Source organism: Alosa alosa, chromosome 9 (assembly GCF_017589495.1).
Source record: "Alosa alosa isolate M-15738 ecotype Scorff River chromosome 9, AALO_Geno_1.1, whole genome shotgun sequence".
NCBI lineage: Eukaryota > Metazoa > Chordata > Actinopteri > Clupeiformes > Clupeidae > Alosa > Alosa alosa.
The window spans coordinates 24,438,236-24,463,907 of NC_063197.1; the positions used below are offsets into that span (position 1 = coordinate 24,438,236).

Consider the following 25,672-nt stretch of genomic DNA (forward strand, 5'->3'; position numbering starts at 1 on the left):
CCCTAAGTCTTCTCCCTTTCTCTTCCTTTCCCTCTCCAGCCCCCCCAACCTGGAGTGCATCGGGACGGAACAGGTCCGCTCAGCCACGTGTTGCTCGGGGCAGTTGAGGTGATCCGTGGGGCAGGGTGACATCCGGAGAGAGAGAGAGACGGTGCGCTCGCGTCAGCAAACAGAGCGATTCACGGAGTCGAGTTGAGTCGAGTCGAAGGCGCACAGCACTAGTCGGGGCTAATGGGAGCGTGGCAGCAGGCCAAGCTGGTGCTGGGATGGGCCGCTCTCTTCTGGGCCTCCCTCCAGGCAGCACAGGGCCAGGGCCAGCCGCAGGCCCAGAGCCAGGCGCAGAGTCCAGGCCAGGGAGACGGGGGCTACCAGGCCAGCCGCTTCTCTGGAAAACCTGATGATGTGCAGAGCCGCGTGCGCAGGCGAGGCCAGGACACTCTGAGGGGGTGAGTCTGCTGTTGTATTGTGTGGTGCCTTTCTAACAAACATCTACATGAATCTACATTACAGCTTTTGATCATTTGATGAGTTGATGATATGACTGTGAGGTATTATGGCTGGCATGATTACATACACTGCAAAATGAGGTTTACGTCCTTATGAATTTAGGTGAGATATTGTCATTGCCATTGTGCAATATTTATGACAAGTACTTGGAGAGCACAGCCCTTTGTCCTATCACAACCAAATGCCCTATCTGGCAAACTCGAAGTGGAAAAAAGTACAGGATCCACTTCGTGATCCACTCCAAAATTCCATGGGTTCTTCCTTGGCCCATGCTAAGCCCTCCATCAATTTTCACAAGGAGTCGGTTTGCGTCAGTCGGTTTGTGTTTTGTCCTGCTGTCAGACAAGCAAACAACAAAGTCTGATGGAAACACCACCTCCTTGGCAGAGGTCATAGTAACTGTACAGTAAGCCTGCCTGGATCAACTTGCCTGCTGCTAAACACATAAAGGTAAATGCAAATTCCCATGGTATGTGACATTTTCATTTGAAGGCCTGAAATAGGGGCAATTAGAAGAATTATTAAATGCAAGTGTTGTGGATTGTCCATGATTAGTGCCACTGCAAAATGAGGTTTTGCCATCAGACTGGACTAGGGGGGAGTCCCAAGATTGTAATTCTATTAATACGCCTGGCAGCGACCTGGACCAGTGCCATAGCAGGACTGGAGCAGAAACCACAATGAATACGTCATTGTTCCTTTCAAGAAGGTCATGTGCCGCAAAGCAAAGCTGAAGAAACGCTTTCCACAGGATGAAAAAAAAAGAAATGAAATACAGGGGATATTCACAGCCGAGAATTGTTTTTATAAATGGAGGGAAATGGCAGTGAGTATATTTTTTAATGACTACACGATGACACCAGTTTGTATACACAGATGATGCAATGCCTTACCAGAGTGAGTACTGACCATTGGGGCATGCCAGTGTAGTGAGCTCGTTTTATGTGACGGCTCCGCTGCTCCAAGGAAACTCTGATGAAGCTGCTGCTGAAAACTGAAGTTAGTGCAGTTGGTCTGGGCTCAGGGGCCAGTTGACATTGGGGAGGTTTTCTTTTTCTGTGGCCCTAGCGAAAACCATCCATTCTGCTTGTGAGAAAGTCTGGGTTTTCTGGGGCAGGGCGGGTGGGGGGCGTTGTCACTGGTGCACGACGACGACGTCGGCAGCATACTGTATATTTTCTAATTTTAGATAAACAAAGGATGTTTTGTTCAGCGTGGTTTTAAATATCAGAATCAGTTATTCCAATCTGAGTCTCCATCTGGGTTGACTTCACACTCAGCCCCCAAACCCCCCCCTCACTGAATGAGGAAATGAGGTATTCCGATCGCTCGGGGGACACAACAAGGGACATTTGTTTTAGTAGTGCAGGTGATGAGGCAACAGACGCAGTATGGCCAGAGGGGGGAAAACGTTCCTGCAATTTGAAACCAAAATTGTATTTAATCACATTCGAGGGCCCGGGTGACGAAGCGCAGGCACACAAACAAAAGTGATTTCTGAAACAACATTTCCCCCAGTCCGCTTGCATGGGGTCAAATAAACAGACCAGCAGAAGACGTTGCCAGTCAGTTTGATTAACTCACCGAATACTTGGTCTGCTCAGGCGGCAGCGCAAGAATGTTACCATGTTTTAGAGAACAGCAAACATCTCAATAGGCCCTTGTGTTTGAACACACTTGAGTATGGAATCCAGCAGTCTGGCATTCACGCTAGACCTGTGAGCCATCCGGTCTGTACTAAATTATATGTCTGGGCAATTGCGCAGTATTACTAAAGAAGATAAATATCTGATCTCGTCTGGAAAGCAGGGTTCTGCTGCATGGCACGAGCTCAACGCTGAAATGTGAAATAATGCCACATATGCGTTGTTCAGAAACTTGGCCATTGCCTGAACAGCCAAGAGGGATCCAGGGCTTGCACAAGTCCACACATTGTTTTCATTAATGCGTTCCCTTGTCATGGTATTTCAGTGCATAAATCAAGGATGTTTTTTATATTCTGTTACACTGAGGTTGTTGACCAGATTTGATGGCCTAGTTGAAGACGGCGGATTGACATAAATGTCTCTGCAGAAGCATTCCTGTCATAGCCCGCACAAATGCATCGTCAGGACACTCATGCTGCTTAGTGGACTGGACATGACTGAATTTATATCTGTGGTGTAGACTAAGTGTAATTATGTGGCTGCAATTGGACATTGCCTTTTTCGATCCTCCACTGGTCAGCAGTGTGTGATTTCCCAATACATTTTAAGACTCACTTTTTTGGGGGCTGGAGGTGATTTTGAGTTGGTCTGATTTATTGGCGCTCACAGCGAAACACAATTTGGCCCTGAACACGAGAGATATCTGATCACATTGCGGTTTGGGAGCCCCTAAATTATGCCGAGAAACCTGGGAGAGCCTTGTAAACCGGTGGGCCTTGACTGGGAATCAGTTTCATGGCACCTGTCCACCCGTGCCCAGCTCAAAAGAACACAAAAAAACTGCGGCACAGAATAATGTGGCCTGTGGGACCTGGCTCCGAAGGCCAGTGGTGAACTCAGGGGAGAATTTTTTTTTCCTCGCTCGCTGGGCGCCAATCCTCAGAGCTGAAGATCACATTTGACTGCTCAGGTTTCTTCCAGATCGGTGTCAGCTCCTCTCCACGGAGTGAAATGGGAATCTCCTGGGACTCCCCAGCAGTTTCTGCTCCCCCTATCAGAGTTATAGTCCAAAGGTCCAGGCCAGCTGAATCTCCATACCTGAATCATACCTAAACAGCGGTAAACATCCATTAGCTGGTATTTCCTGTTGGAAATGCAAAAGGCTGGGAAATCTGAAAAAAGGATTGCCAGTTCCTGTCTTTTTATATGTCAGAACTAAATACATATTGTGAAACCAAAAGAGCTCAGATGTATGCAACATATGGGTAGGTCAGCACCTCTGTCTGTGTGAGAATGTGAATAAAGGCTTCAATATGTCCAGCATTGAGAAATCCATTGTTTAGCTGGTTGCACAATTTATTTGATGTTATTTGATGTCTTTTACAGCACATTTTGTTTTCTTGTTAATCACTGACATCATATGTTGACCCATAAATGTTGCGTGCCCAGTAAAATGAAAAATGTTGGCAGTGGTACAAGACAAACCCACCAGGGTCCAAGCTATAGCTTGGATCACAAGGTAGAACTCCCCCCTTTCCAACTCCCAGTCCCATGAAAAGAGAAAGGGGGCGAGAGACCCGTCTAGACAACTATGAGCTCAGAGTTCAGGGCAGTCAGAGGGTAGAAGCTGGCCAAGTTGGACCTAAAAAAAGGTTTTGAGGAGATTTGGAGACTTAAAGCACCTTATCCCATTAATGTCACACTTGATAAAACAGTGGGCTTATTTTATGCGGACTGAAGTTGGGTAAAGCAAATTCACTAACCAGGGTCAGATGCCAGAGCGGTAACCCATGACCTCAAAGAGTGGTAGCCCTTCTTGTAGAAGAATTTTTTCATTGACGAACGTTTTTTGTAATGACCTGCCGCCAGTCTTTTTTGACTTCAGAAGCTTCAGAAGATCCTCCTAATTTCATTTCCTGAGGTTTTGCTCTTGATCCTTTGTTCCTGACCTTTTCTGTCCACAGAAATGTAACAGGTTAAGACATTTTCACTGCCGTGTGTCATATTCCCAAACACCCTAGCTTCTTTGGCCCCGAAAGACATCAATCATTAGCCTTCACTGATGTCTCACACAAGTTCTAAAGGTTTTGCATAGGTTTAGTATCCTAAAAAATGACACTATGCCTGTTAGTTAGTAAACACTGATGGATCTTTTGTCTCTGTATGTGTTTACTTTGACTCTGAACTTTTAGAATGTGTCGTTCTCTCTTGTGGGCCACTCTTTCCTGTACTTAAATATTATCTAAATGAACGAGACCTTCAAAGCTGAACATCAAAGTGCCGTGGTAAAACTGAACTAATCCCTTTTTAAAGCACTAAGGGCTGCACTTCAGTTTCAACTTAAAGAGGAATCTCCTCCGTCATATTAATCCCAGTCCAGTCATAAGGACAGCAGTCGAAACCCCAAGGACAGAGGAGGCATCAAAAGCCCAGGCACTACCCAAGGTCACCCCAGAAACCCAGAGTATTAATGCATCCAGATTTCAAGAGGAGCCTGTTTTCAGAGGTCCATTAATCTGCTGTTTTTAGCCCCAGCATGCGATGTTGTGTTGCAGTGCTCACTTGCTCTCTTGTTTCAGAGCGCGTCTTCATTTTTCAAGCGCGAGCTCTGAGCTGGCTTGCTTGTTCGCTCTCTCTCTCTCCGTGGGAGAGGGAAAAAAAGGATCTGGCCTCCGCAGCTTTCGCCACTCCTTGCTCACGTTCCATCATGCGCTGCTCTCGTTTCCACTCTTTTGTTTTTTCCCCCTCCTTGGGGCCCCCCCATCCTATCCTTCCTCTCCCCTCAAACTTGTTTTCTTTCCCTCCCACTGGCTTTTGTCCTTTTCCCACCATTTTGCCTTTTCCTGCACCTAACTCTCTCCTCTATCTCCCTCTAGTCGCCCCTCCTTCCTTCCCACCCCCCCCCCCATCTTGCGTTTTTTTTCCACCTCTGGAGTGACGGGCATCTGGTTATGTGGTTTGAGAGTCTGTCATGAGATGCAATGCACAGCTGTGCCATCCCAGGTGAAGGTAACATTTTCTTCATTTGTTTTCTATTTAAAAAAGCAGTCCCTGTCACGGACTGGAGATCGAAACACCCCTGTGGTCATTGGCTGGTGGATTTACACCAGGCCTAAGCAGGCGATGATGGAAATAAAGTCACCTGTAGTTATAAAGGAGATGGTCGATTTCGCATTTTCATGCACAGGCTTGTTGCCGTCATGCATCATATGGAGCTCGAAGCGAAATGAGAAAAGCAGCATCGCAGAGAAGAGGAGAGCGCATCACATGGGCTGCTAAACTGAGACGGCTAATCCGAATTACATTCGCGAACATGTCTCGGGGGCTCAAAGAAATTCCAGGACAGCGGCGTTATGCTTAAACCAGAGGCCACTTTTGAAATGACACTGTGAAACACAGGTGAAGTACAGAGACATAAACCCTCCAGTCAGTGATGACTCTTACATGTGGCAGGAGGGGGTCAGGCCAACTCCCTTTCCTTACTGAACCGGGAGGAAGCTGAGAAGGGCTTATACAAAAGCGAAAACTGCAGAAAAAAGGGTTCAAGGAGGAATACTACAAATATCCGTCCCAAGAGTTTAGAAACATAGCAGTATAAAAACAAACGGGTGTGTCTTTTTTCTACAACCTCCCACCCCTCATCCTCTTTGAATATGTGTGTTGTCCTTGGAGGACTCAGATCAACATTAGCCATATTTATATCAAAAGCAAAGAACCCAGGCTTTTATGATATCCTAAATAACCCCATGTCCATGTGTGTTTGTGAAAGGGATCTGTGTAAATGATATTTGGCCTCTCTAAATGCCATGTTTATTTTCTCTGCCTTTTTCTATTAGGCCCAATGTGTGCGGCTCACGTTTTCATTCCTATTGTTGCCCTGGGTGGAAAACTCTCCCTGGAGGAAATCAGTGCATTGTCCGTAAGTATCGCCGCCCCTCTAATGACTGTGAGAAAGGAGAGAGGGAGAGAGTGAGAAGGGAAGTCAGACATCATTAACATAGATTATGCCCCGTGTGAGGTCTAAACCAGTCGGACAATTGAAAAGTTAAGATTCCTATCTTGTTCGACTTTTGCGGTCGCAGTGTAAATGAACTGAGAATGAAGTGTCAACATGTTTCGAGTCAAAACATGGTTAAAACATGGATTTCTCTAAATTCCCAAAAGATACATTTGATTGCTCTACCAGACTTTTTGTGCTGATTTCTCTAAATAAAACTCCCGAAAAAGGTACATTTGACTGCTCTTTCTCATCCACATTAGTATTTCTATGCCGATTTTGTGACTTAACATATCAGTGATATAAAACCAAGCCATCTTTAGCTCTATTTTTAATGGCACTATTTGAAACACTGAAGGTATTACTTCAGCACCCAGGGTGATACTTCAGCTCAGAAGCAATAGCCTAGTTTTGAGTTGTGAAAATGATTCTCAAGCACCTCAGAGGGATCTCCTTAGCTGAAAGGGCCATTTATTTCCTTTAAGGAGTCCTCAAGAAGCTCTTTCCTCCTTTAAGACAGCATGCTTAATCAGCCCAGTGAGAGAAAGCTTTAGTGTTGAGTGCCACTCCTAACTCCCCCGCCTGACCCCAATGCTGACTCTCTGCCTCACTGTTTCCAGCCATCTGTAGGAACTCCTGCGGCGACGGCTTCTGCTCCAGGCCCAACATGTGCACCTGTTCCAGCGGACACCTCGCCCCCAGCTGTGGGGCGGGGGCCGGAGGTGAGCTCCAGCATCCCTTTGACCCACATAAAGCCCACGCAATAACCATTCACAAGATGCAGCATCAACACAGTACATTCATAAAACAATTATAGTATTGTGATAGTGGCACATTACTTTGCATTAATAGAACACATGATTCAGGTAGGAACCTACTCACTAGATTAATAAACAAGTAAAGAATTCACATAGTTAGCTATTCAGGTCAATTTTTTTTTTTTAAAGGCCTACTGACCCAGAAAGATGTTGCTGGCGTCTTGTAGTCCACATTCCCTCGAAGGTGAGGTCACGACAAGTGCGGTTTGTCAGATGTTGGATATGTAGCTCTGCCATTTGCGCTGCAGTTGAGGGAATACTAAATCAGCGGAGGTGGCTCATGGTCACTAGTGTTCATGTTGTAGCTCTCCTCCGGTCGAGAGGTTTTGGCCCAGTTCTGCCCCCGGGGGCCTGCTGTTTAGTTTATGGCTTAATGTGCAGTCCGCACAGGTATGGTACTCTCCCCGCTGGGCTCAGCCAGCGCTGTCACTCTTCAAGAGAGAGGAGAAGAATTATGGAAAAGGGAAAGAGAGGGATAGAGTGTCCAAGACCACTTAGCTTGACCTGGAAGTGTAGAGCACAATCCCGCATCCCCCGCCTGTTTGGACGTCCTAGCAGGTCTTGACGCCAGTTTTAATGTTCCGAGAAAGCAGCTCCTAAACCCTGGAAAGTCAAAGGAGCTCTTTATTCCCTGGGTCTCCTCGGACATGGCTGCCCGTGGCTAAACGCTAGGAATGCTGAGAGCCTACCTCCCTCAACCAGGCCCTCAACAAAACTATAGAAAACTGATGGTCACACTTACTTTCACCGTTTTTTTGTTTTTATTGTGGACAGTTGGCGGATCTCACAGAACCCCCCCTCCCCAGGCATCTCACTTAGTGGTCTGTTTTTTCCAAAACCTCTGGACCGGCTTAACACTACCTGGAGAAATGGAAAGTTGGAGTGATTTTTGTTTGTCTGGACCATGATGCCTTTGCTTGGGAGCAGGAATGTTTCTTGTTTCGAATGTGTCCCAGTAGTGCTATGATGATTTGTTTTTTTACTCTCCCTGCCTCCACAAGTGGTCAGTTTAAACTCTCTGCATGCCTCTCAAGTGAGGTCAGAGGTAGTCTCACACACAAACAAACAAACACAGAAAAGTAATGGCACCTTAGTGAGCCAATCTGTGATCTCTAAGGAGCTCCAAACCAGCCTCCTGTAGAGGAGGATTTATCATGCAGTTGAGGGCAGTCGAACATTTACTTGCACTGACAAACCCCTGGTGCTCCAAAACCGCTTCAGTCACCCATAATAATAATAGCATCTTAGCGTCCACCATGTCAACTGCAGTGGTCACACGGAGTGCTCCGATGTTTATGGTCGAGTTACAAATCTGTAATTACTCTATAAATCATAAGTGGCTCAGAGGCTGTCATAATTTAAGCCCAAAAGCCTAGCGGTGGTACCTCAGGGGGGAAAAACCAAGAGACCCAAGTCCTCTTGCCTCCTGCTTCACCATAATTGCAGCCTGCCTGCCTTTGACGTGCCCTCCCTCCTTCAAACCAGATGTGGAGAGACAGACAGCGCCCAGATTGAGTTGCTTGAGGGAAGATGATTGCTAAGGGATTGACAGTAACCTGTGCTGTGCATAATACTGGTGTGTAGAGATGATGGTGTGGCCTTCAAACAGTACGATGAGGCCCTGTGTCTCCTCTCTAAGCTTTGATAACGTTATGCTAGCAATATGAACAGTCTCCCCGAGGCAAGACCATATACCTCTCACAGTGCTGAAACAGGACCTCATAGCACTGAGATAAAAAACCGTCTGCCTTCAAACAGGATGCCTATAACAGCACTGAGATAAAACCATAGACCGCACCAGTACCATCTAGGGAGGCCTTGTCCTCGGATCTGGCTTTGTAGGTGAAGAAAAAAAACGAATTGACATCTGGTTGTACAAAGTATCAAATTACAGTTAAAGAGTATGACTCATAGTATATCAGCACATGAGACCCCTGTCCACAGAGTGGGATGGTGGCATGACATGACTCCCATGGCTGAGGTATGCATCGCAGCCCAGGGCCCATAAAGAGGAGCCTGTGTTCTCAGGCACACGTATGTTTCCTGCTCTCCCGTAAAAGCGGACAGATGTAGCCGGTGTGTGCATACACACACACACACACACACACACACACACACACACACACACACACACACACACACACACAGACAGAAGGGGCATTGTGGCTGCTATGGGGCCAGCAGCAGAGACCCCCATCTTTCTCTTTTTTTTTTTGAAAGTGTGTCCCTTCTTTCTGCACGTGTGGCGTTGTGTTGTGGCGTGCAGGTCAGGGAGCTGAACCGTCTCCCCTCCCGCAGCGGAGCTGTCAGCGGGTCTAGCCAGTGAGATCATCACTCTTCCGCCCGTCGAAGGGAAAACACGCTCGCGCTGAAAAAGCAGCCTGTAACACAAAACTAAACATGCAAAGAAAAGAGCCATGTTTAATGTCCTGCCAAACTCCCTCTCTCTGGCTCTCTCACTGTTGGGTTTGCTTTTAGAGACCCAACATTTTTTTTTTTTTCAAAAACACAAAATGAAAAATGGAAAAATGTGATTAATCTGCAGCAGACTTACATTTTCTTTGATGAGCATTTGATCCAATTTAAGCGAAAGACAGGGGTGAAATCCATCAAAACGAATATTATGCTGTAGTTCTCTCTGTTGGCCAAAGAGAAACTTTTCCCCTGCGTTTGTATGTTTTTTGGCTTGGTACGCCAGACCAGGCACAAGAAGAGAAGCCTTCAACTGATTGTATACTTTAAACACACAGGCAATCAGAAACCATTGAAATAGACCCTAAAACCATCAGTTTCCTGGAACAGTGAGTAAGATAAGGGTTGTTTACACTTACTGTAGGTCTTGCAGGGAGAGCATTACACACACTTAACACAGAACAGGGACTGAATTGAGGACGAAATTCCAGCAAGTCTAGTCACATCCCCACGACGATCTATAATTCCCGTAGCATGTTGAAAAGATTTAAGACAGCAGTGAATGGAGGGTGTTCCAAGGTCTTGGGCGTCATTTCAAGCCCGTCCAGCAATCTGTCTCCTTCGACTGAGGTTCTGCCAGGTGTAATTAGATCACTTATGAAGTGAGCATTTAAGAGGGGGGATAAAGCCTCCCCACATACACACATTAGGAGTGAGGTTGTGGGTGGCTCTGGCAGATATGGCATTGGGTATTCAGTGTGTGTGTGTGTGTGTGTGTGTGTGGTTTTGGGGTTGTTTTCTGTCTGTATGAAATGTATGGTTAGGACTCATCTATTCCAACAGACAGGAAACATTCTTGGCTGTAGGACACATATGGTTGGCCTCCTGCGCTAGTACATGTGTTGTCTTAGTGTGTGTTTGTGTGTGTGATGAGTATCATATCTGTGTGTGTGTGTGTGTGTGTGTGTGTGTGTGTTTGTGTGATGTGTATCATATCTGTGTGTGTGTGTGTGTGTGTGTGTGTGTGCGTGTGTGAATAGCTTGTTCTGTCTATACGTTGCATTGAACTCGTCTGTCTGTCTCCCACAGTGCAGTCCTGTAATGTCAGGTGTATGAACGGAGGCAGCTGCCAAGAGGATTCCTGTTCATGTCAGAAAGGCTACACAGGCATGCACTGTGGACAGCGTAAGTACTCCCCCCGGCAACCCCAACTCCCAACGCACACTCAAACACACACGCAGACACGCACGCATGCACACACACACACGCATGCACACACATGCACACGCACACACACACACACACACACACACACACACACACACACACACTTAGCTTAGTCATTACTCATTCCTAGCAGATGCTGCTTGTAACATGGGACACAGGGGGGAGATGTGAGTGTACACAACCCAGCTCCACTCTGTGCTCATATAAGAAATGAGTCAGTCTAGAGCGCTTAAGGATACTTTGGCCTGCTTGAATAGAGGAATCCTTCCAGGTCCTACTTAGATGCGTCCTATGAAGGACACTTTATGAAATCCATTTGTGAATGCTCTGCTAGCAGCTTTTAGAACTTGATTTGTAAGATGAACGGGACAGACCGATTCTAACAAAGAACAGGTTCATTTTTGAAAAACAACTGAGCTGAGACACCAGACTTATTCTTTTTCTCATATCACACTCTGGTCTGTCCACAGCCGTGTGTGAGAGTGGCTGTCAGAACGGAGGACGATGCATCGGCCCCAACAGATGTGCTTGCGTCTACGGTTTCACTGGTCCACAGTGTGAGAGAGGTAAGACAATTGTTTCTTGTTGCAATTTATTTGTCTAGATCATAGCATATGGAGTTTGCAAAGTTTGCAATACACCATGGCAATAACAACCTACTGTGTGTTTATGGGCACAAACAACTAACACTAGGATGTGGGCTATGGAGTCAGGACATGAAGTGGGCCAAAACCTCTCCACACGTTAAGTTGTAATGTTTTTATAGTGCTGTTTCATGCAGAGGGTATTTTTCTTCATGTTGTACTAGCAACAGTGTAATCATTTTAAAATTAAATACTCTGACAGGGGCAAAGTGCCTGGTTGAGAAACTAGACACTGGGACTGAATGTGTGAGTATAAGCAGAGCTTTCAATGGGCCTGGGCTTAGATTAGGCCTCAGAGAGAGAGAGAGAGAGAGAGAGAGAGAGAGAGAGAGAGAGAGAGAGAGAGAGAGAGAGAGGAAGCTTGACCCTTTTCCCTTAACTAACCCTCCTCTCACTCTCTCTCCACCCGCTCTGTCCTGGACCACCACCACCCCAAAACACACACACACACACACACACACACACACACACACACACACACACACACAATGGGCTTGTTTTCTTCGAAAACACAACAGCACTGGGGGAGCTGGGCTGGGAGACATCTGGCAATAAATAAAGCTCCTTCAGAATGACAGCGTTTCTTTGTGGAACAGTGGACATTTCCTGATGAGGAGTGGAGCTCGGAGCAGAGCAGAGAGGAGCAGAGCAGAGGAGAGGAGACAGGAGACAGGAGAGGAGAGTGGGGCAAAAGCAAAGGCAGGGGTGGCTGGGGAGAGGGGGTAAAAAATGGACTCCACAGCTGTGTACACAGAGCCAGGCCCAGGCTAGCACAAACAGTCTGCTCTCCGTGCTAAGGGCGGGACTGCGCTGGCCACCGGACCCCACCAGCCCCAATCCTCCACCCACCCCCCCTTTCCTGTCCAGCCCCCCCAGTGCCCAAGAAACACAGCTCAGGACCGGGCTGTGGGAGGTGGGGAGTTGGATGGGGACCGGTCGGGGGATTTACCTCCCTGCCCCCTTGTCTGGAGAGAGCAATAAAAATGCCTCTCCACAGATCCCCCCAATGACTCACGCTGCATTTGTCGAACAACAGGGGTATAGCTGGTGTTAAGCAAAATAAAGAGGCATCACTCAAATGAGAGGACCTGTTGCTCATAAAGAACAGGCAGTGCTGCTTGGGTTTTTGGTTAGTTTAACCTTTAGGGAGCAAAACCTTTGCATCCAGTACTAAGGTCCCAGATATCCTTAGTGTCAGGAGGTCTCCTCTTGGTACATGTCAGCACTACATATTAACATGACCCCCAAATCCTTACGGTATCAACTGGGACAAAGAAGTTGTGGGAAGAAGTGAGATTTAAGTCTGTTTGTCCACTGTTTTATGTCTGTTGTACAAGGAATGGCTCGAGGGCCCAGCAGCGTTGGCCAAACCAATTTTCCAGGTTAGTAGTAACAGAGTCACGCGTGAGAGCTCTGGCAACAATGGCCACATTGAGGTGATGGAAACAGGGGAATGCTGCTATTTCAGTGAAAACGAATTCTCTGGTGGAAGGGTGGGATTGACAGCGAGCTGTTTCTGCTCTTTCACAGCCCTCCTCCGCTCTCCTAGCAGCGCATCCTGTTTGGGGGAATTATCCATCATGTGACTGGCCAATCGTGACATTTTGAGTATAGATTTAAACAGCACTGACACCATGATTTCTTCTCTGGAGCTACAGTTTGATTGTGTTTTGCTATATGTGCCATTAAGTGGATTTAGAAGTGGAACTGAAGTTTGACATTTTAATGAAGTGCGAAAAAATGGAGAGAGGAGCTCTTGAAATGTGGGCCGCTTCCCAGACAACATAGTGTTTATTCCCCAACGTAGCGCCCATATAGGGTTAAAAATACAGTGTGCACTCTGCAGGACTGTTAAGTTCATTTTCTGAGCAGACATGTGCACTCTGCATAATTGTCCTCAGTGGTTTCCAGCTGAGGAAACGTTGCCTATTAATTTAGCAGGCAAAGGTCTCTGGTGCCAATTCGGCACGTGACTGCGGTGTATTGTCCGACTCGTTGCTCTTTCATGCATTTCTACGACTCTCTAAACATACCTAAGCAAACTCGTCGAAAATGGATAAAGCGTATGATGTCTTTTGAACGCCACTGTGAAAGCGTTCGATTGTAAGGTCTCCTCTCCGCTGGATAGGGTCTAGCCTTGCTGACGCGTGATTTATTGGACACTGTCCCCGTCAATGCAAAACGCAGAGCCGCTGAAACGGACGCAAGAATGGTTGGACCTGGGCCTGGAGGAGTCCTGTGAGGGCCAGCTGGATGAGAGGTGGAGAATGAGGAGGTGCGGAGTGGGCTATTTACTGTAACTGTGCTATCTGAAAATTACTGTAAGTCACAAAAAAGCCTGCAGCTTTTCCATTCAGGAAATATCAAACCTCTTGACAGGAAAGCAGGGGTGTCTTTTTTGACCTTGTTGTCAGGAGAGCACGCTGACCTTTTTTTAACAAGCTGCTTGAGTCGCTTAGATTATATTTTTCATCAGTGTTTCTTTATGCTCATTGTGAGCTGATTTATCGCTTAAAGTTTGGCTCACATTAGAGCGGTTTTCCCCATCATTGACTATAGAATAAATATGGGTCAGACTCAACCCTCTCCCCTGCTAACAATTCATCTGGGTTCTGCTCTGTTTCCTCAAAGGAAGAGCATTCCAGACAAGATTAGGCACACTCTATCACCGTGCTGATTTTTCATCGTCTCTTTCTTGGAGAACAATCCTCACAATAGCAACACATCACGTTTGGCCGCTGTGATATCATGCAGACAAAGACTTGCCAACTCACTTAGCCTACTTTCCCAGTGTGAGAGCACAATGCAGCATTTGCACACACAACGGCCCGAAAATTGTTTATTGATGGAAGGGCTGACTAGTTCTGACATCCCATTTTGCATTCTCTCACAGGAATACTGGAGGCCAGGAGGCTGTGAGAGAGTGCTGCTTAGCTTTTCAAAATTCAAGTCAAAATTAGACATACTGTAACAGAGCACAAACACTCAACATTTTGAGACCCAAACCAAAGTCCTTTTAGGCACTCGGCGGCCATAATGCAACGCTTTTTGGGCACTTATCGGGCATCTATTTCGGCAGAAATGTGCGTGCACAAGGCTTCACGACACCAATCTTGCTCCAGTAGTGAGATCAAAACACATGATTGGCATGATGTCTTCACAACACACCACATTATTGGCTCAATGTATTCACAACATACTACATGATTGGCTCAATGTATTCACATGTCGACGTTTTGCCGTGGAAGGGGTGGGATAGGTGCAGACAACTGCCCTTTTGGCGTTACAAACTAACCCCATGCATTTCTATGGAGGGTTTTTTGAGTGCTGTGTCTCCTCATTAGAAAGTCTCTGCCCAAACCGACCACATGCTTCTCATACTCCAAATGTCTTTATTTGTGAGGGCTGTCACCTTACCAGCCAGGGGGCCATCGCTCTACATGTGCAGTGTTATTTAGTCCATTAAAAGTGCTGGGTGATGTCTCCAGTCTTTAGTTTGGCCCCTCTCTCGTACGCTGCAGTGTTTTCCCTCCGGCGTGAGCTGCACACACAGACGGTCCTTGCTGAACTTGGCTCGCCATGCGGGAGAGAAGCGAGGCTCACGGGCTCCTGAACGATTTTTGCCAAGGCCGCGATCCGACGCTCGAGTTGCAAGGGCCCCCTCCGCAACATCAAAGCGGTGCTGTCGGTGCAAGGCTGGAGCGCCTCCCAAAAAAACGCTCTCCTGCAGTCGAGCTTTCTCACCGATTCCTTCCGCATGAACGACTTCCTCCGGCCTCCACTGGGCCAAGTTCATATCAGCAATTAAGGTGAAAAATGAAGAGAGAGTGAGAGAGAGGGAGGGGAAAAAAGTGATTGCAAAGTGTTGCTTTGCCCTGATCATGGTTGAGTTTCTGTTGCTCAGCTATTGCTCAATGGATCAAAGAAACCCACCCCATTGAGATATGATGGATGGGAAATAATGACCTGTCTGCCAGACCTGTCTACATGATTGTCATAGCTTGATGGGACAGTGTGAGTGGAGTCTCTGAGAGCATGAAGAGGAGCAGCGGTGTGGAGGAATAAAAAAAAAAAGACGCTGGCGGTGATCAGCGATTGGGACTTGGATGGACACATCTGGGCTTGAGGTCCTTCCTCCTCCGCCTCGGTCCCGAGCAGACATGATTAATCAATCCCAGATGTGTATAGGATGTATGCTGCGGGTTGCCGAGCCTTGGAGGCGACTCGCATTCCTCGACTCAAATTGTCCACGAAGAATTGTCAGGGTCAGGGGTGCATGCAGGAGCGGAGGAGCGGAGAGGGGGACTGTAGCAGGGAGAAGGACAGGGGGCGTCCTTCCTCACCCCAGTCTGTACTCGCCTGACCTACTTTCTTCCTCCCGGCCTCTGTTTTCTTCTGGGATGAGTGTAATTTACCATTCATTCCCACAAAGTAATAATAAAACGCCATAGACACCGCTACATGAAAGACACGGCTGTCTCCTTTTAGGCCAGGGCGTGCGAATCGTTTCCCATGGCAATATTTAATTGCCGGAGTTGGCAAGCCGTGCAATTTGATCTAGTCCAGTGATATATTAATAAAGCTATATTGCACTTGGCTGCGCTATTGTAGTTAATTAGACCTCAATCACACAGTAGGGTGCTGTGGGTGCTCTGAGTTGTATTATGTGCGATTGACTGGCCCTTGTGTTGCTTGACTGGCCTCAGCATGAGGTCATTGTGTTTGATTTGTGAAGTGCGCTTAACAAGATTAAGTCATATTTACGGACAAATAGAACAGCAAGGTGGTCACTGGGGTAGAACCTGCTAGAGACACTATGTCCCATTATTTTTGTTTCCACATGCAACCTTGTTCTGTCAAAATAGTGATGATACTTCCAGCAGAGTCTGTTTGACTCGAGTGAATCGCTCAGTATGGAAAACCAGAGATTAAAATGGGTTTTTCATGGGAAAGGTCGTTATTGATGGTGACTTGCAAACAGGCTCCTATTATGTAGTTATCCTATTAGACAGGCAAGAAGTAAACACACTGTCCAAGCATTTTCAGACCAAAATTCAAACTTGGAATGCATAGCAGCAAACAGTGCAGGAATGTGATCACAAAAAATTAGAGCAAAAGGAACTCTCCCTCTGCATCCTGCAGGGGTTATTTGAGCACGTAAATTACACTGGGTTTTTTTTGTGCAATTATTTTATACATGATAGTAAATCTAACGGTGAATGAGTAGAGAAAGGAGAATTTTCCCATGTTCCTCTCTCATTACCTCTCCTTCTCCCTTTATTTTTTTTGTTTTCTCTCTCTCTCTTTCTTTCTTTCCACATACCTCATGTCCCCTCTTTCTCCGTTGTTCTCTCTGTCTCTCTTACAGACTACCGGACGGGCCCCTGCTTCCTGCAGGTCAACAACCAGATGTGCCAGGGTCAGCTGAGTGGCATTGTGTGCACCAAGACGCTCTGCTGTGCCACCATCGGCCGCGCCTGGGGTCACCCGTGCGAGATGTGCCCGTCCCAGCCGCACCCCTGTCGCCGCGGCTTCATCCCCAATATCCGCAGCGGAGCATGTCAGGGTGAGTAAGAGTGCTCACCCCCCCCATCATCCATCCCCACCCGATACAGATCCACAGGGGACCCCCAACCCCCATCATTCATCCCCACCCCGATTCAGATCCACAGCCCCCCCCCCCTCCCTGAAAAATCCAACCTTGCCGTTGCCGCCTGAACACGGCGCAGGGACAACATCTGAGTCCCCTGGGGGCCCGATGAACTGCACTTCACCTCGCCTGCATCAACATTCCAGCTACAGGCCAGTGTCTGTGCAAATATGAGCCTTTCTCCCCCCATTGTCTGGCTCATGCATTTGCACAAGGCTCCCTAATGGCTGGCCAGACTAAGCAGTAAAGAGAGTATCAATATATGGCGTGCATGTGAGGGAGGTCACAGCCTCACTTAGGTAAATGGAGCTCGTCACCGCTCAGCAATGTGGAACTCCTTCCCACGTTAGAGGGTTTCGGTAGGAGATAATGGCCGGCACTGTCTGGGGCTGGCCCATGCTGTCCTGAAGACGAAGAATGTTATTTCAAGGGAATGTGTAGATACTCCACATTCTTGCCCCCGCTGATATTGTCTCGCTTGTCCTGGTGTCCTTTTTTTCTGATGGTCATCAGCTGAAAGCAAAGCTTCAGCCATTATTTGGGGTTATTTGAGGGACTCGGACAGACAAGACAATTGAGGGAAATATTGACGTTGCTGATTGCTTCGCCTGCAGTTATGCGGAAAGGCCTGGATTCCACCCTCTACTCTCTGACAGCATTTCGCGCTCCACACCGACACCCCCTCGGTTCCACACTGACCGCAGCTCACAGTTTTAGGTTCCCGTCTGATGCTCATGATCAGAGCGGCCGACGAGGCGGTGAACTCTCATTCCATCAGTTTCCCGTCTGAAAGCGGACGCTACATCAGAGAGACCCGTCGGAGGGAGTGCAAACGGCTCATGTGTTTCCTCTCAGTCAGTCAACAGATAATGCTACGCGCTTGCATACCCCGCGCCTGCTAAGAGGAGAGAAGAAACGCCATCCAGAGGAGCAGGGGTGGGGTGGGGGCAGAACAAAGCGCGCGAGGGGGTCTGAAAATTGCGTTGCTGGGCATTTTGAAATGTTCTTGGCTTGGAGGTTTTGGCAAACCTAGAAAGCACAGCCTGTTTTTGCCATGTTGTTTTTCTTTCTTTCTTTCTTTCTTTCTTTCTTTCTTTCTTGAAAAAAAAGAATAACAGTGAACTGTTGGGCTGATTAGAACCAGACCGAGGGGTGTGGAGATTGGCATAGTAGAACAGGCGCTGACGCATGCCAACTGTCCCCCTGTCAGATGCGAGAAACAAAGAGGGCAGTCAGGTACCAGGGGCCGGGGGTAATAGATTCCTCCGGCCGCATGCGTGTTTTGCATGACACCCCGACGCATAACAGCATGAGCTCACATCTATTACATGGGCTGCAGTGGGAGCGATTGTGGAGGGTTGCCAGCAAGGCTACACTGTCTGGCCAACAGCGTTGTAACCGCTAGAGGAAAAACTCAAGTTCTGCCATGATCTTACTCCATTTGTGCACAGAACCCCATGTTTTTACAGTCACTCTATCATTAGCAAAGGCAGTGTTTCGTGCACTCAGAGAATGCTTGGCAGGAGTCGTGACTAACTGGACATGGACTAGTGAGGTCTGCCAAATGCACATGAAGGAAACGCTGTCGCAGGGGCACACCCATGCACCAATGAAGTGTAAATGTGTGAAGAGACACAAAGAGGGGGTGATAAATGTCCGTCTTCCTCATAAAGCAACAGGAGAGTTGTGGACGTCCACTGGAGATAGGAGAACGTTCAACCCCAATGCTCCACAGAGCACTGAGTGCATTTATCACTGAAGCAATGAACAGCCGTCTTGTTAGATGGATGCATTTGCTATTTTCCTCTGTGACCAATCATTTGGCCATCATTTTAAAACAATCTGGACAGGGTAGTTTTATTTTACAGTACACTTAAAACAGCCCTATAATCCTCCTTGGGGTGGACGTAGCTTTCTCCCGTCGTTGAGACAAGCTAACCAAACGTTCTCTATCATTCTCTCCAGCTTCTTGCCAGCTGTTCCCCACACTGTATGTCCAGTATTACTGTGAAAGCATCTCATTTGTCTTGGTAGGAGTCTGGGACGCTCTGGTATATCCTGTATATGTTGAACCTATTGTCTATACTTGTCTCATCTCATCCCCTCTCTCACTCTCTCTCTCTTTCTCTCTCTCTTTCTCTCACTCTTTCCATCTCTCTCTCTCTCTCTCTCCATTAGATGTGGACGAGTGCCAGGCCATCCCAGGCCTGTGTGCTGGAGGCAACTGCATTAACACTGTGGGCTCCTATGAGTGTAAATGCCCCGCAGGCCACCGCCAGAGTGACACCAGCCAGAAGTGTGAGGGTAAGTCACCGGGACGGCAGAGGCAACGTGCACTACAACCACTCTGTGATAACTTTCTGAAAGCATCATTACATGCATACAGCATGTGCTTCCTGTGGCTGACCACATAACGTTAGGCATTGTTCCAGCACATGAACTGTTTCAGGGACTCCATGCAGCATTACGTGGTCTCCATAGGATCCAGGTTTAGGTTCATGGGAAACCGAGTTCTCTGTTTAAGTGCTCCCTATTTGTGCAGTATTGCACACAATTGACCTTGAACAAATGTCAGTCTCCCAGATTAAGATTGTGCCTTGTTTAAAGTAGCAGACAGGCAGTTACAAACCAAGATTCTAAAAAAAAAAAAAAAAAACTTAAGTCAGAAAGCCTTGGGGCCCCAATTTTAATGTAAAGTCTGAAGTCATGCTAAAGCTAATTTAATCACCAGTCTAAACTAAATGCATGAATCCCATGAATAAGATCCTAAGCACAGACATCAGTGGATCAGCTCAGCGCTCCCATATGCCACAGCTTTAGTTCATGCACAAGACCCTTTAGTCACTGAGTGACTTTGCAAGTCATTTATATTAGAGCCTTTTGTGTTATTAACTGTACATACAGCTCAGAGAAACAATAAAAGTAGTAAAAAATAGCCACTTCTTGGCTATGGCATGAACTTACAATAACTCTCTGCGGCATTGGTAAAAATGATCCTTTGTTTACTAAATGGTTGGTTAAAATTGGTGTAAATATGATTTAGACTAGTCGGTACCATGCTCTCATGAAAGCTACAAGACCATAGCTTATGTTTGGAGATAAACCGGTGACCTATCTGGGGGAAAACCAGGATTCCTCTCAGTGCCCACTCAAGGCCTTGCTGACGAAACAAGGAGTGGTCCCACAGCACCGGGTGCCAAGCCAACACTGACATCCTATCTGTTTGTTTTGAATAGCTGAATACCCAATATCCTCTGGCTTCTTAAACTGGCACGTGCAGAAAGCCCCTCGTTTGGAGAGGTCCGGCACTCGGGGCCTGATGTTTTTCAGACGCGGGACCTGAGCTGAGCGCTGGGTCGCATTACTTTGTGTTGACTGGGTGGAATTCAAACAATGCAGAGTGAAAACAGGCCGGCCCAGGACACACAGCGAAGCTGAGCCTGTGGGTCTTGGACCAGGGCCTCCTCTTTGGGGAGATGGGCAGTGGTGGGGTGGGGGGCAGTGGGTGCGCAGCCCTACCCAGCTAAAATAAGTGTTGATCAGTCAAGTGGTGCAGTGCCAATGTACTCAGGGCAGATGAAAGGTGAGTTCTCATCGTGCTTGTCTTGTCTCTGCGCCCAGATGAGTCTTGGGTACCTCTTAGCCCTATGAGCCCAGAGACAGATATAATCAAGTCATTTAAACTAAGAAAACACAATTAGCCTGGCCTCCCTCGCTTCAGTGAAAGTTAATGGAGAGCTCTCTAGGCCTGTGCTAAATGCTAATCACGTGTATTGAACCTTATTCTCCTAAGAAAACAAGCTCATTTTTAGGACTTTCCAACCTCCTCCTAGTTTGCGTTTTGTTTCGTCCCGGGGAAACCACATGGCCCAAGGGGCGATAGTTGCCCCAGATGAACAGTGCTGACAGCACAGCTCTTAATGTGTGTGAAGCCCCAGGGTGCAGTTCACCCCCACAAACACCAACCACACCAACTGTGTGTTATTAGCTCATGAGCACGGCCTGCCTCTCAATGATGAGCTGATGAGTGAGGCAATTCAGCGGCTGAGACAGAGGCTGGTGTCTGTGCAGCACACACACACACACATACACACACACACACACACACACACACCAATGCTCCCACAAGGTTGAATGGGGTGAGAGTGCCATACCTGGCAGATCCTTTAATGACACAGTCGTGTGCGGCGTCTGTTTGCACTCTACACCCCCGTCTAATGGAGAAAAGGCCTGATTGTGCTTTTTACTGACGGTAAACTAAAAGCTCAGTGGCCGGACATAACAGAAGGGGTGCCCTGTGGCCTTTAAGGGTTTGAGGAGGGGAGGCTGTAGGCTGGGGTGGGTGAGGTAATTAAAGGGCTATTGGAGACTGTGGCCTGGGGCCAGAGGATGGACCAGACTCAGCAGTATTTGTGTGTGTGTGTGTGTGTGTGTGTGTGTGTGTGTGTGTGTGTGTGTGTGCGTGTGTGTGTGTGTTTTTATGTGTGTGTGTGTGTGTGTGTGTGTATGTGTGTGTGTGTGTTTTTGTGTGAGTGAAGGTGCTTGGAAGTGAGTAAGTGATTGTGTGAGTGAGTGTGTGAGTGTGTTAGTGTGTGTGTGTGTGGCGGGGGGTGGTGGGAGTAGTTAGGAGACTGGCTTTATTACCTCAGGCTGCAGGGCAATCTCCCACTCCCTTCACTTTGAGCCCATAGATTTATCTGGACGAGGCGTTGCCAAAGAGCACGAGTGAACATGCTACACTCCTGTTCTTCGCTGCTCCCGTTGTCTATATATCACGTCTGGCGGCAGGGCTTCGTGTGCTCTTAACATGTCTCATGTCCTTATGTTGCCCAGCCTGTTCACATCGTCCTTTAAAATAAATGGATGATTCTTCCGTCCGCTTAACATAAATAGAGCGCTCTGGCACGAGACCAGCTGTTCACATTCGACCGTTGGAGCACTTTGGGTGGGAGGTCGAAGAGCTGTGATGGCGTTTGTGTAACATACATGGACCTCCCTGTAGTTTTAAAACTTCACACAAACCACGCACACACACACACACACATATACACCACACACACACACACACACATGAGCAAACAGTAGTCGAAGAGCTGTGATAGCGTTTGTGTAACATACATGGACCTCCCTGTAGTTTTAAAACTTCACTCAAACCACGCACACACACACACACACACACATACATGAGCAAACAGTGGCCATTAATCCATATGGCAGTTATTTCCTTCCAAATACAGTTGCGTGTCTGTTCTGTGTAAAGTCTGGGCCTGAGCGTATGGAATGCTGACACCACATTTATCTGCCTGTAGTTTTATGACTAGACTGGAGTGCTGAGAGTGAGAGGGTTGGGGTTTTTGGTGTGTTGCAGCAGTTGGACAATAGTCAGCATGGAGGCATCACACCCTCTTTAGCTCCCGCTGGGTGCATCATAACCAAAACTCACTCCTCAAGCTGCCGGCACACCGGGAGAGGAATGGGGCCGCAACCACACCCCACACACGTCCTAATTTACACACTACGCCTTATGGAGCCCCTACGCTGTATAATTTTACTGGGCAAAATGTAGTTGCATGGGTGTATAAATAAGCATAGCACGTCATTAAAAACACTCACCCGGCTGGAACATCGATTCATGGCCAGAGTGGGGTGGGTCGCCAGGGTTCTTTTTTTAACGCCTCGTGGGATGGAGGGCTTGCGGTGCCAAGTTGCCCCACTTTACTGCTGACGCGCACGTCTAGTTTTTGGGCTGACTGCCGCTGGGCTGTACTTTGATGAAGTGCTAGCATGGTGCTAGCGAGCGGGTGAAGGAGAGGGGGAGGGGGGGTGGTACACTTTCCACCTGGCGCTGTTAAAAGCCCCAGCGTGGCGCGGACCGCCTCGCGTAATCCTCCAAGATGCCGCCTGACAGACGCGGCTAATTGCGGAATACCGTAAAACACATTCATACTGCTTTTGTTTGAAAGGGAGCAGCCTGTGTGCCAAAACCTGTGTATGTGTAACTTAACCTAACAGCCCTCCATCTCTGTCAGTGTACAGATTTCATGGTCAGACAAGTCCAGGAGGACGTCCCAAACCCCCTTTGTCCTTGTTTCAACTCCTGCTCTTATTAGCACAAAAATGCCAAAATCCGGTGTGTTTACATCGAACTGGCAAATAAATTAATTGGTCACAGAAGTTTCGACTCACAGGATGAAAAATGCCCTCTGTTTGTGCCAGTGACTCTCTCATTTAGTAGTCTACGTTATGACTCAGACACGCCGTGTTTTCTTCGGGGGTTTCAGACATTGACGAGTGTGCCACCATCCCTGGCGTGTGCAACGGAGGCGACTGCACCAATACAGTGGGCAGCTATGTCTGCACCTGTCCACGCGGCTACATCACCTCTTCAGACGGCTCCAGATGTGTCGGTAAGTAACCTCCACCACCTTCTCCCCAGTGACCACCCTACCCAACCAACCCCCCCTCTACCCTCCTCCATCCCTCTCTCTCTTTCTCTCCCTCTCTCTCCCTTTCTCCTTCTCCCTCTCTCTCTCCTTCTCTCTCTCTCTCTCTCCCTTTTCCTCTCCATCTCTCCTTCTCCCTCTCTCTCTCTCCCCTCCTTCTCTCCTTCTCTCTCTCTCTCTCTCCCTCTCCCTCTCTCTCTTTCGCTCTCTTTTACTCTGGCCACCTGGCTAGAACCCAGTCCTTGATCGTGAGAGGGCAAACATCTGGGATGGTGATCTGTGAAGAGCACCCCCCCCACACACACACACACACACACACATCTCCCCCCACCTGCCTGCCTTCCCGGCGTGTGCATGCCCAGACACGTGGCCCAGTCGGAGCTGATAGCTAGCTTAGCGGCAGCCCTCTGACTCAGCCAAGACATCTGCCAAAAATGCACCCAGGTGTGGAACGTGTGCAGACACACATTTCAGAGGCCTAGGCCACGATGGAACCTAGGATAGGTTTCCCCATTTTTGGAGGGGATGGGACGGATACACAATAAGGTGGTGTCTACTGAGGCTGAATCAGACATGTCTGGTCAAGAACTTAATGGCAGAATAGAGCACTAATTGAAAAGTTCTGTGCCAAGGCATCCTAGAAAGAGAAAGAGAGAGGGAGAGTAAGTATGTGTGTGTGTGTGTGTGTGTGTGTGTGTGTGTGTGTGTGTGTGTGTCAGTCGTGCTGCTCAATCTCTTACGGGTCAGTGTGTGTCATTGTTTTCGCTTTGGCAGGACACCCGTTTTCCATTCCATCTGGGGGAAATCTTCACTCCGCTTGTTTGTTGTCTGTTGGCAGGAAGAGAGCTGGAGTTTAGGGATTGGGTTGGGGCGGTGAGGGGGGTTGTGGGGGCATGGAGGGTGGTTGGTGGTGGGGTGTAAAATGGAAATGAAGACTGAATGCAGTGTCGACCGTTGGATCTGACAAGAGGCGTTCAATCGTCCTCGTGCCAAAATCCAACAATCGTCAAAGGAAGCAGCATCTGGGAGTGATTAGAGCCGGATTGGGTGAGGTGGGGTGGGGTGGGCGCTGAGCCGACATCATCATGACAACAAATGAAAGTTGACACAGACGGGGGGACAGTTACACTAGAGGAGAGGACAGAGAGAGAGAGATAGTGAGGAGAGAGAGAGAGTGAATGAGAGAGAGAAAGATAGAGATAGTGAGGAAGAGATAAAAAGAGGAAGAAACAAGTGGGTTGAGAGAGATGTAAAGAAGAGAGACAGAAAGGATAGAGAGAACGATTCTGAGAACAGACAGAGCAACAGTGAACTGAAGTGAGTAAAATAGCTAGACGCAGATAAAAGTAGGGATCCATAGAAGAGACCACCCTTCTCTCCCTCTCTCACTCCGATGCTGAAGGAGTGCTTAATGCATATGTTGGAGGTGATGGGGTGATGAGTGTGTTGGAGATGTGGGGGTGGTGTTGGAGATGTGGGGGTGGTGTGGGAGATGTGGGGGTGGTGTTGGAGATTTGGGGGTGGTGTGGGAGATGTGGGGGTGGTGTGGGAGATTTGGGGGGTGTTGGAGATGTGGGGGTGGTGTGGGAGATGTGGGGGTGGTGTGGGAGATTTGGGGGGTGGGGTTGGAGATGTGGGGGTGTTTGGGGGGTTCCTATGGGGCTCCTCTGCTCCGCCAGGCCTGGGCTCTGTGGAGCCACTCATCAGAGGGAGAGACAGAGACGGGCCCAGAGAGAGAAGCTGCTCACAACATACACACACACATACACATACACACAGCATTCCTCCGAGCCCAGGCAGAGATGCTCACTGTTGATTCTGGCACATGGGCTTCTTCCTTCTTTGTCTAGCTAGCTCATTCACTGTGTGTGTGTGTGTGTGTGTGTGTGTGTGTGTGTGTGTGTGTATGTATGTATGTGTGTCTGTGTGTGTGTGTGTGTGTGTGTGTGTGTGTGTGTGTGTGTGTGTGTGTGTGTGTGTGTCTGTCTGTGTGTCTCTGGGGGTCAAGTTATTTCTCTCCCACTGCTTCTTGAAGTGTTTTATTTGTACAACAATTCTTCTTCTCCAGCCAGTCCTCTCTCTCTGTCTCGTTCACACTCTTTCTCTCACACACACACACACTTTTTCACACTTTTTTTCTTTCTAGCTTTCTCTCATGCACATGTTCTCTCCCTCCCTTTTTGCTCTCCTTGGGTTCATTTCTCACTTAAGACTGCCCATCTGTCTTGTGTAGTAACCTTGTGAACTTTCGAGCGTCCCCTGGAAAAAACTAAAGTGAGCGCAGAAGTTCGACCCGTGTGACACGTTGACACGTCCTCCATATATTCT

At 48.0% G+C, this 25,672-nt stretch overlaps 1 protein-coding gene across 1 annotated transcript in view; it reads left to right on the forward strand.

Annotated features, from left to right (window-relative positions):
* The window catches only part of fbn2b (fibrillin 2b), a 64,118-nt gene that overhangs the window by 1,693 nt on the left and 36,753 nt on the right, over positions 1 to 25,672 (forward strand). Inside the window, 8 exon segments of the mRNA XM_048251968.1 lie at positions 40 to 446; positions 5,990 to 6,072; positions 6,771 to 6,872; positions 10,470 to 10,565; positions 11,078 to 11,173; positions 16,620 to 16,817; positions 19,080 to 19,205; positions 23,183 to 23,308. Coding sequence (XP_048107925.1) covers positions 232 to 446; positions 5,990 to 6,072; positions 6,771 to 6,872; positions 10,470 to 10,565; positions 11,078 to 11,173; positions 16,620 to 16,817; positions 19,080 to 19,205; positions 23,183 to 23,308 — 1,042 coding nt within the window. The 5' untranslated portion in view covers positions 40 to 231.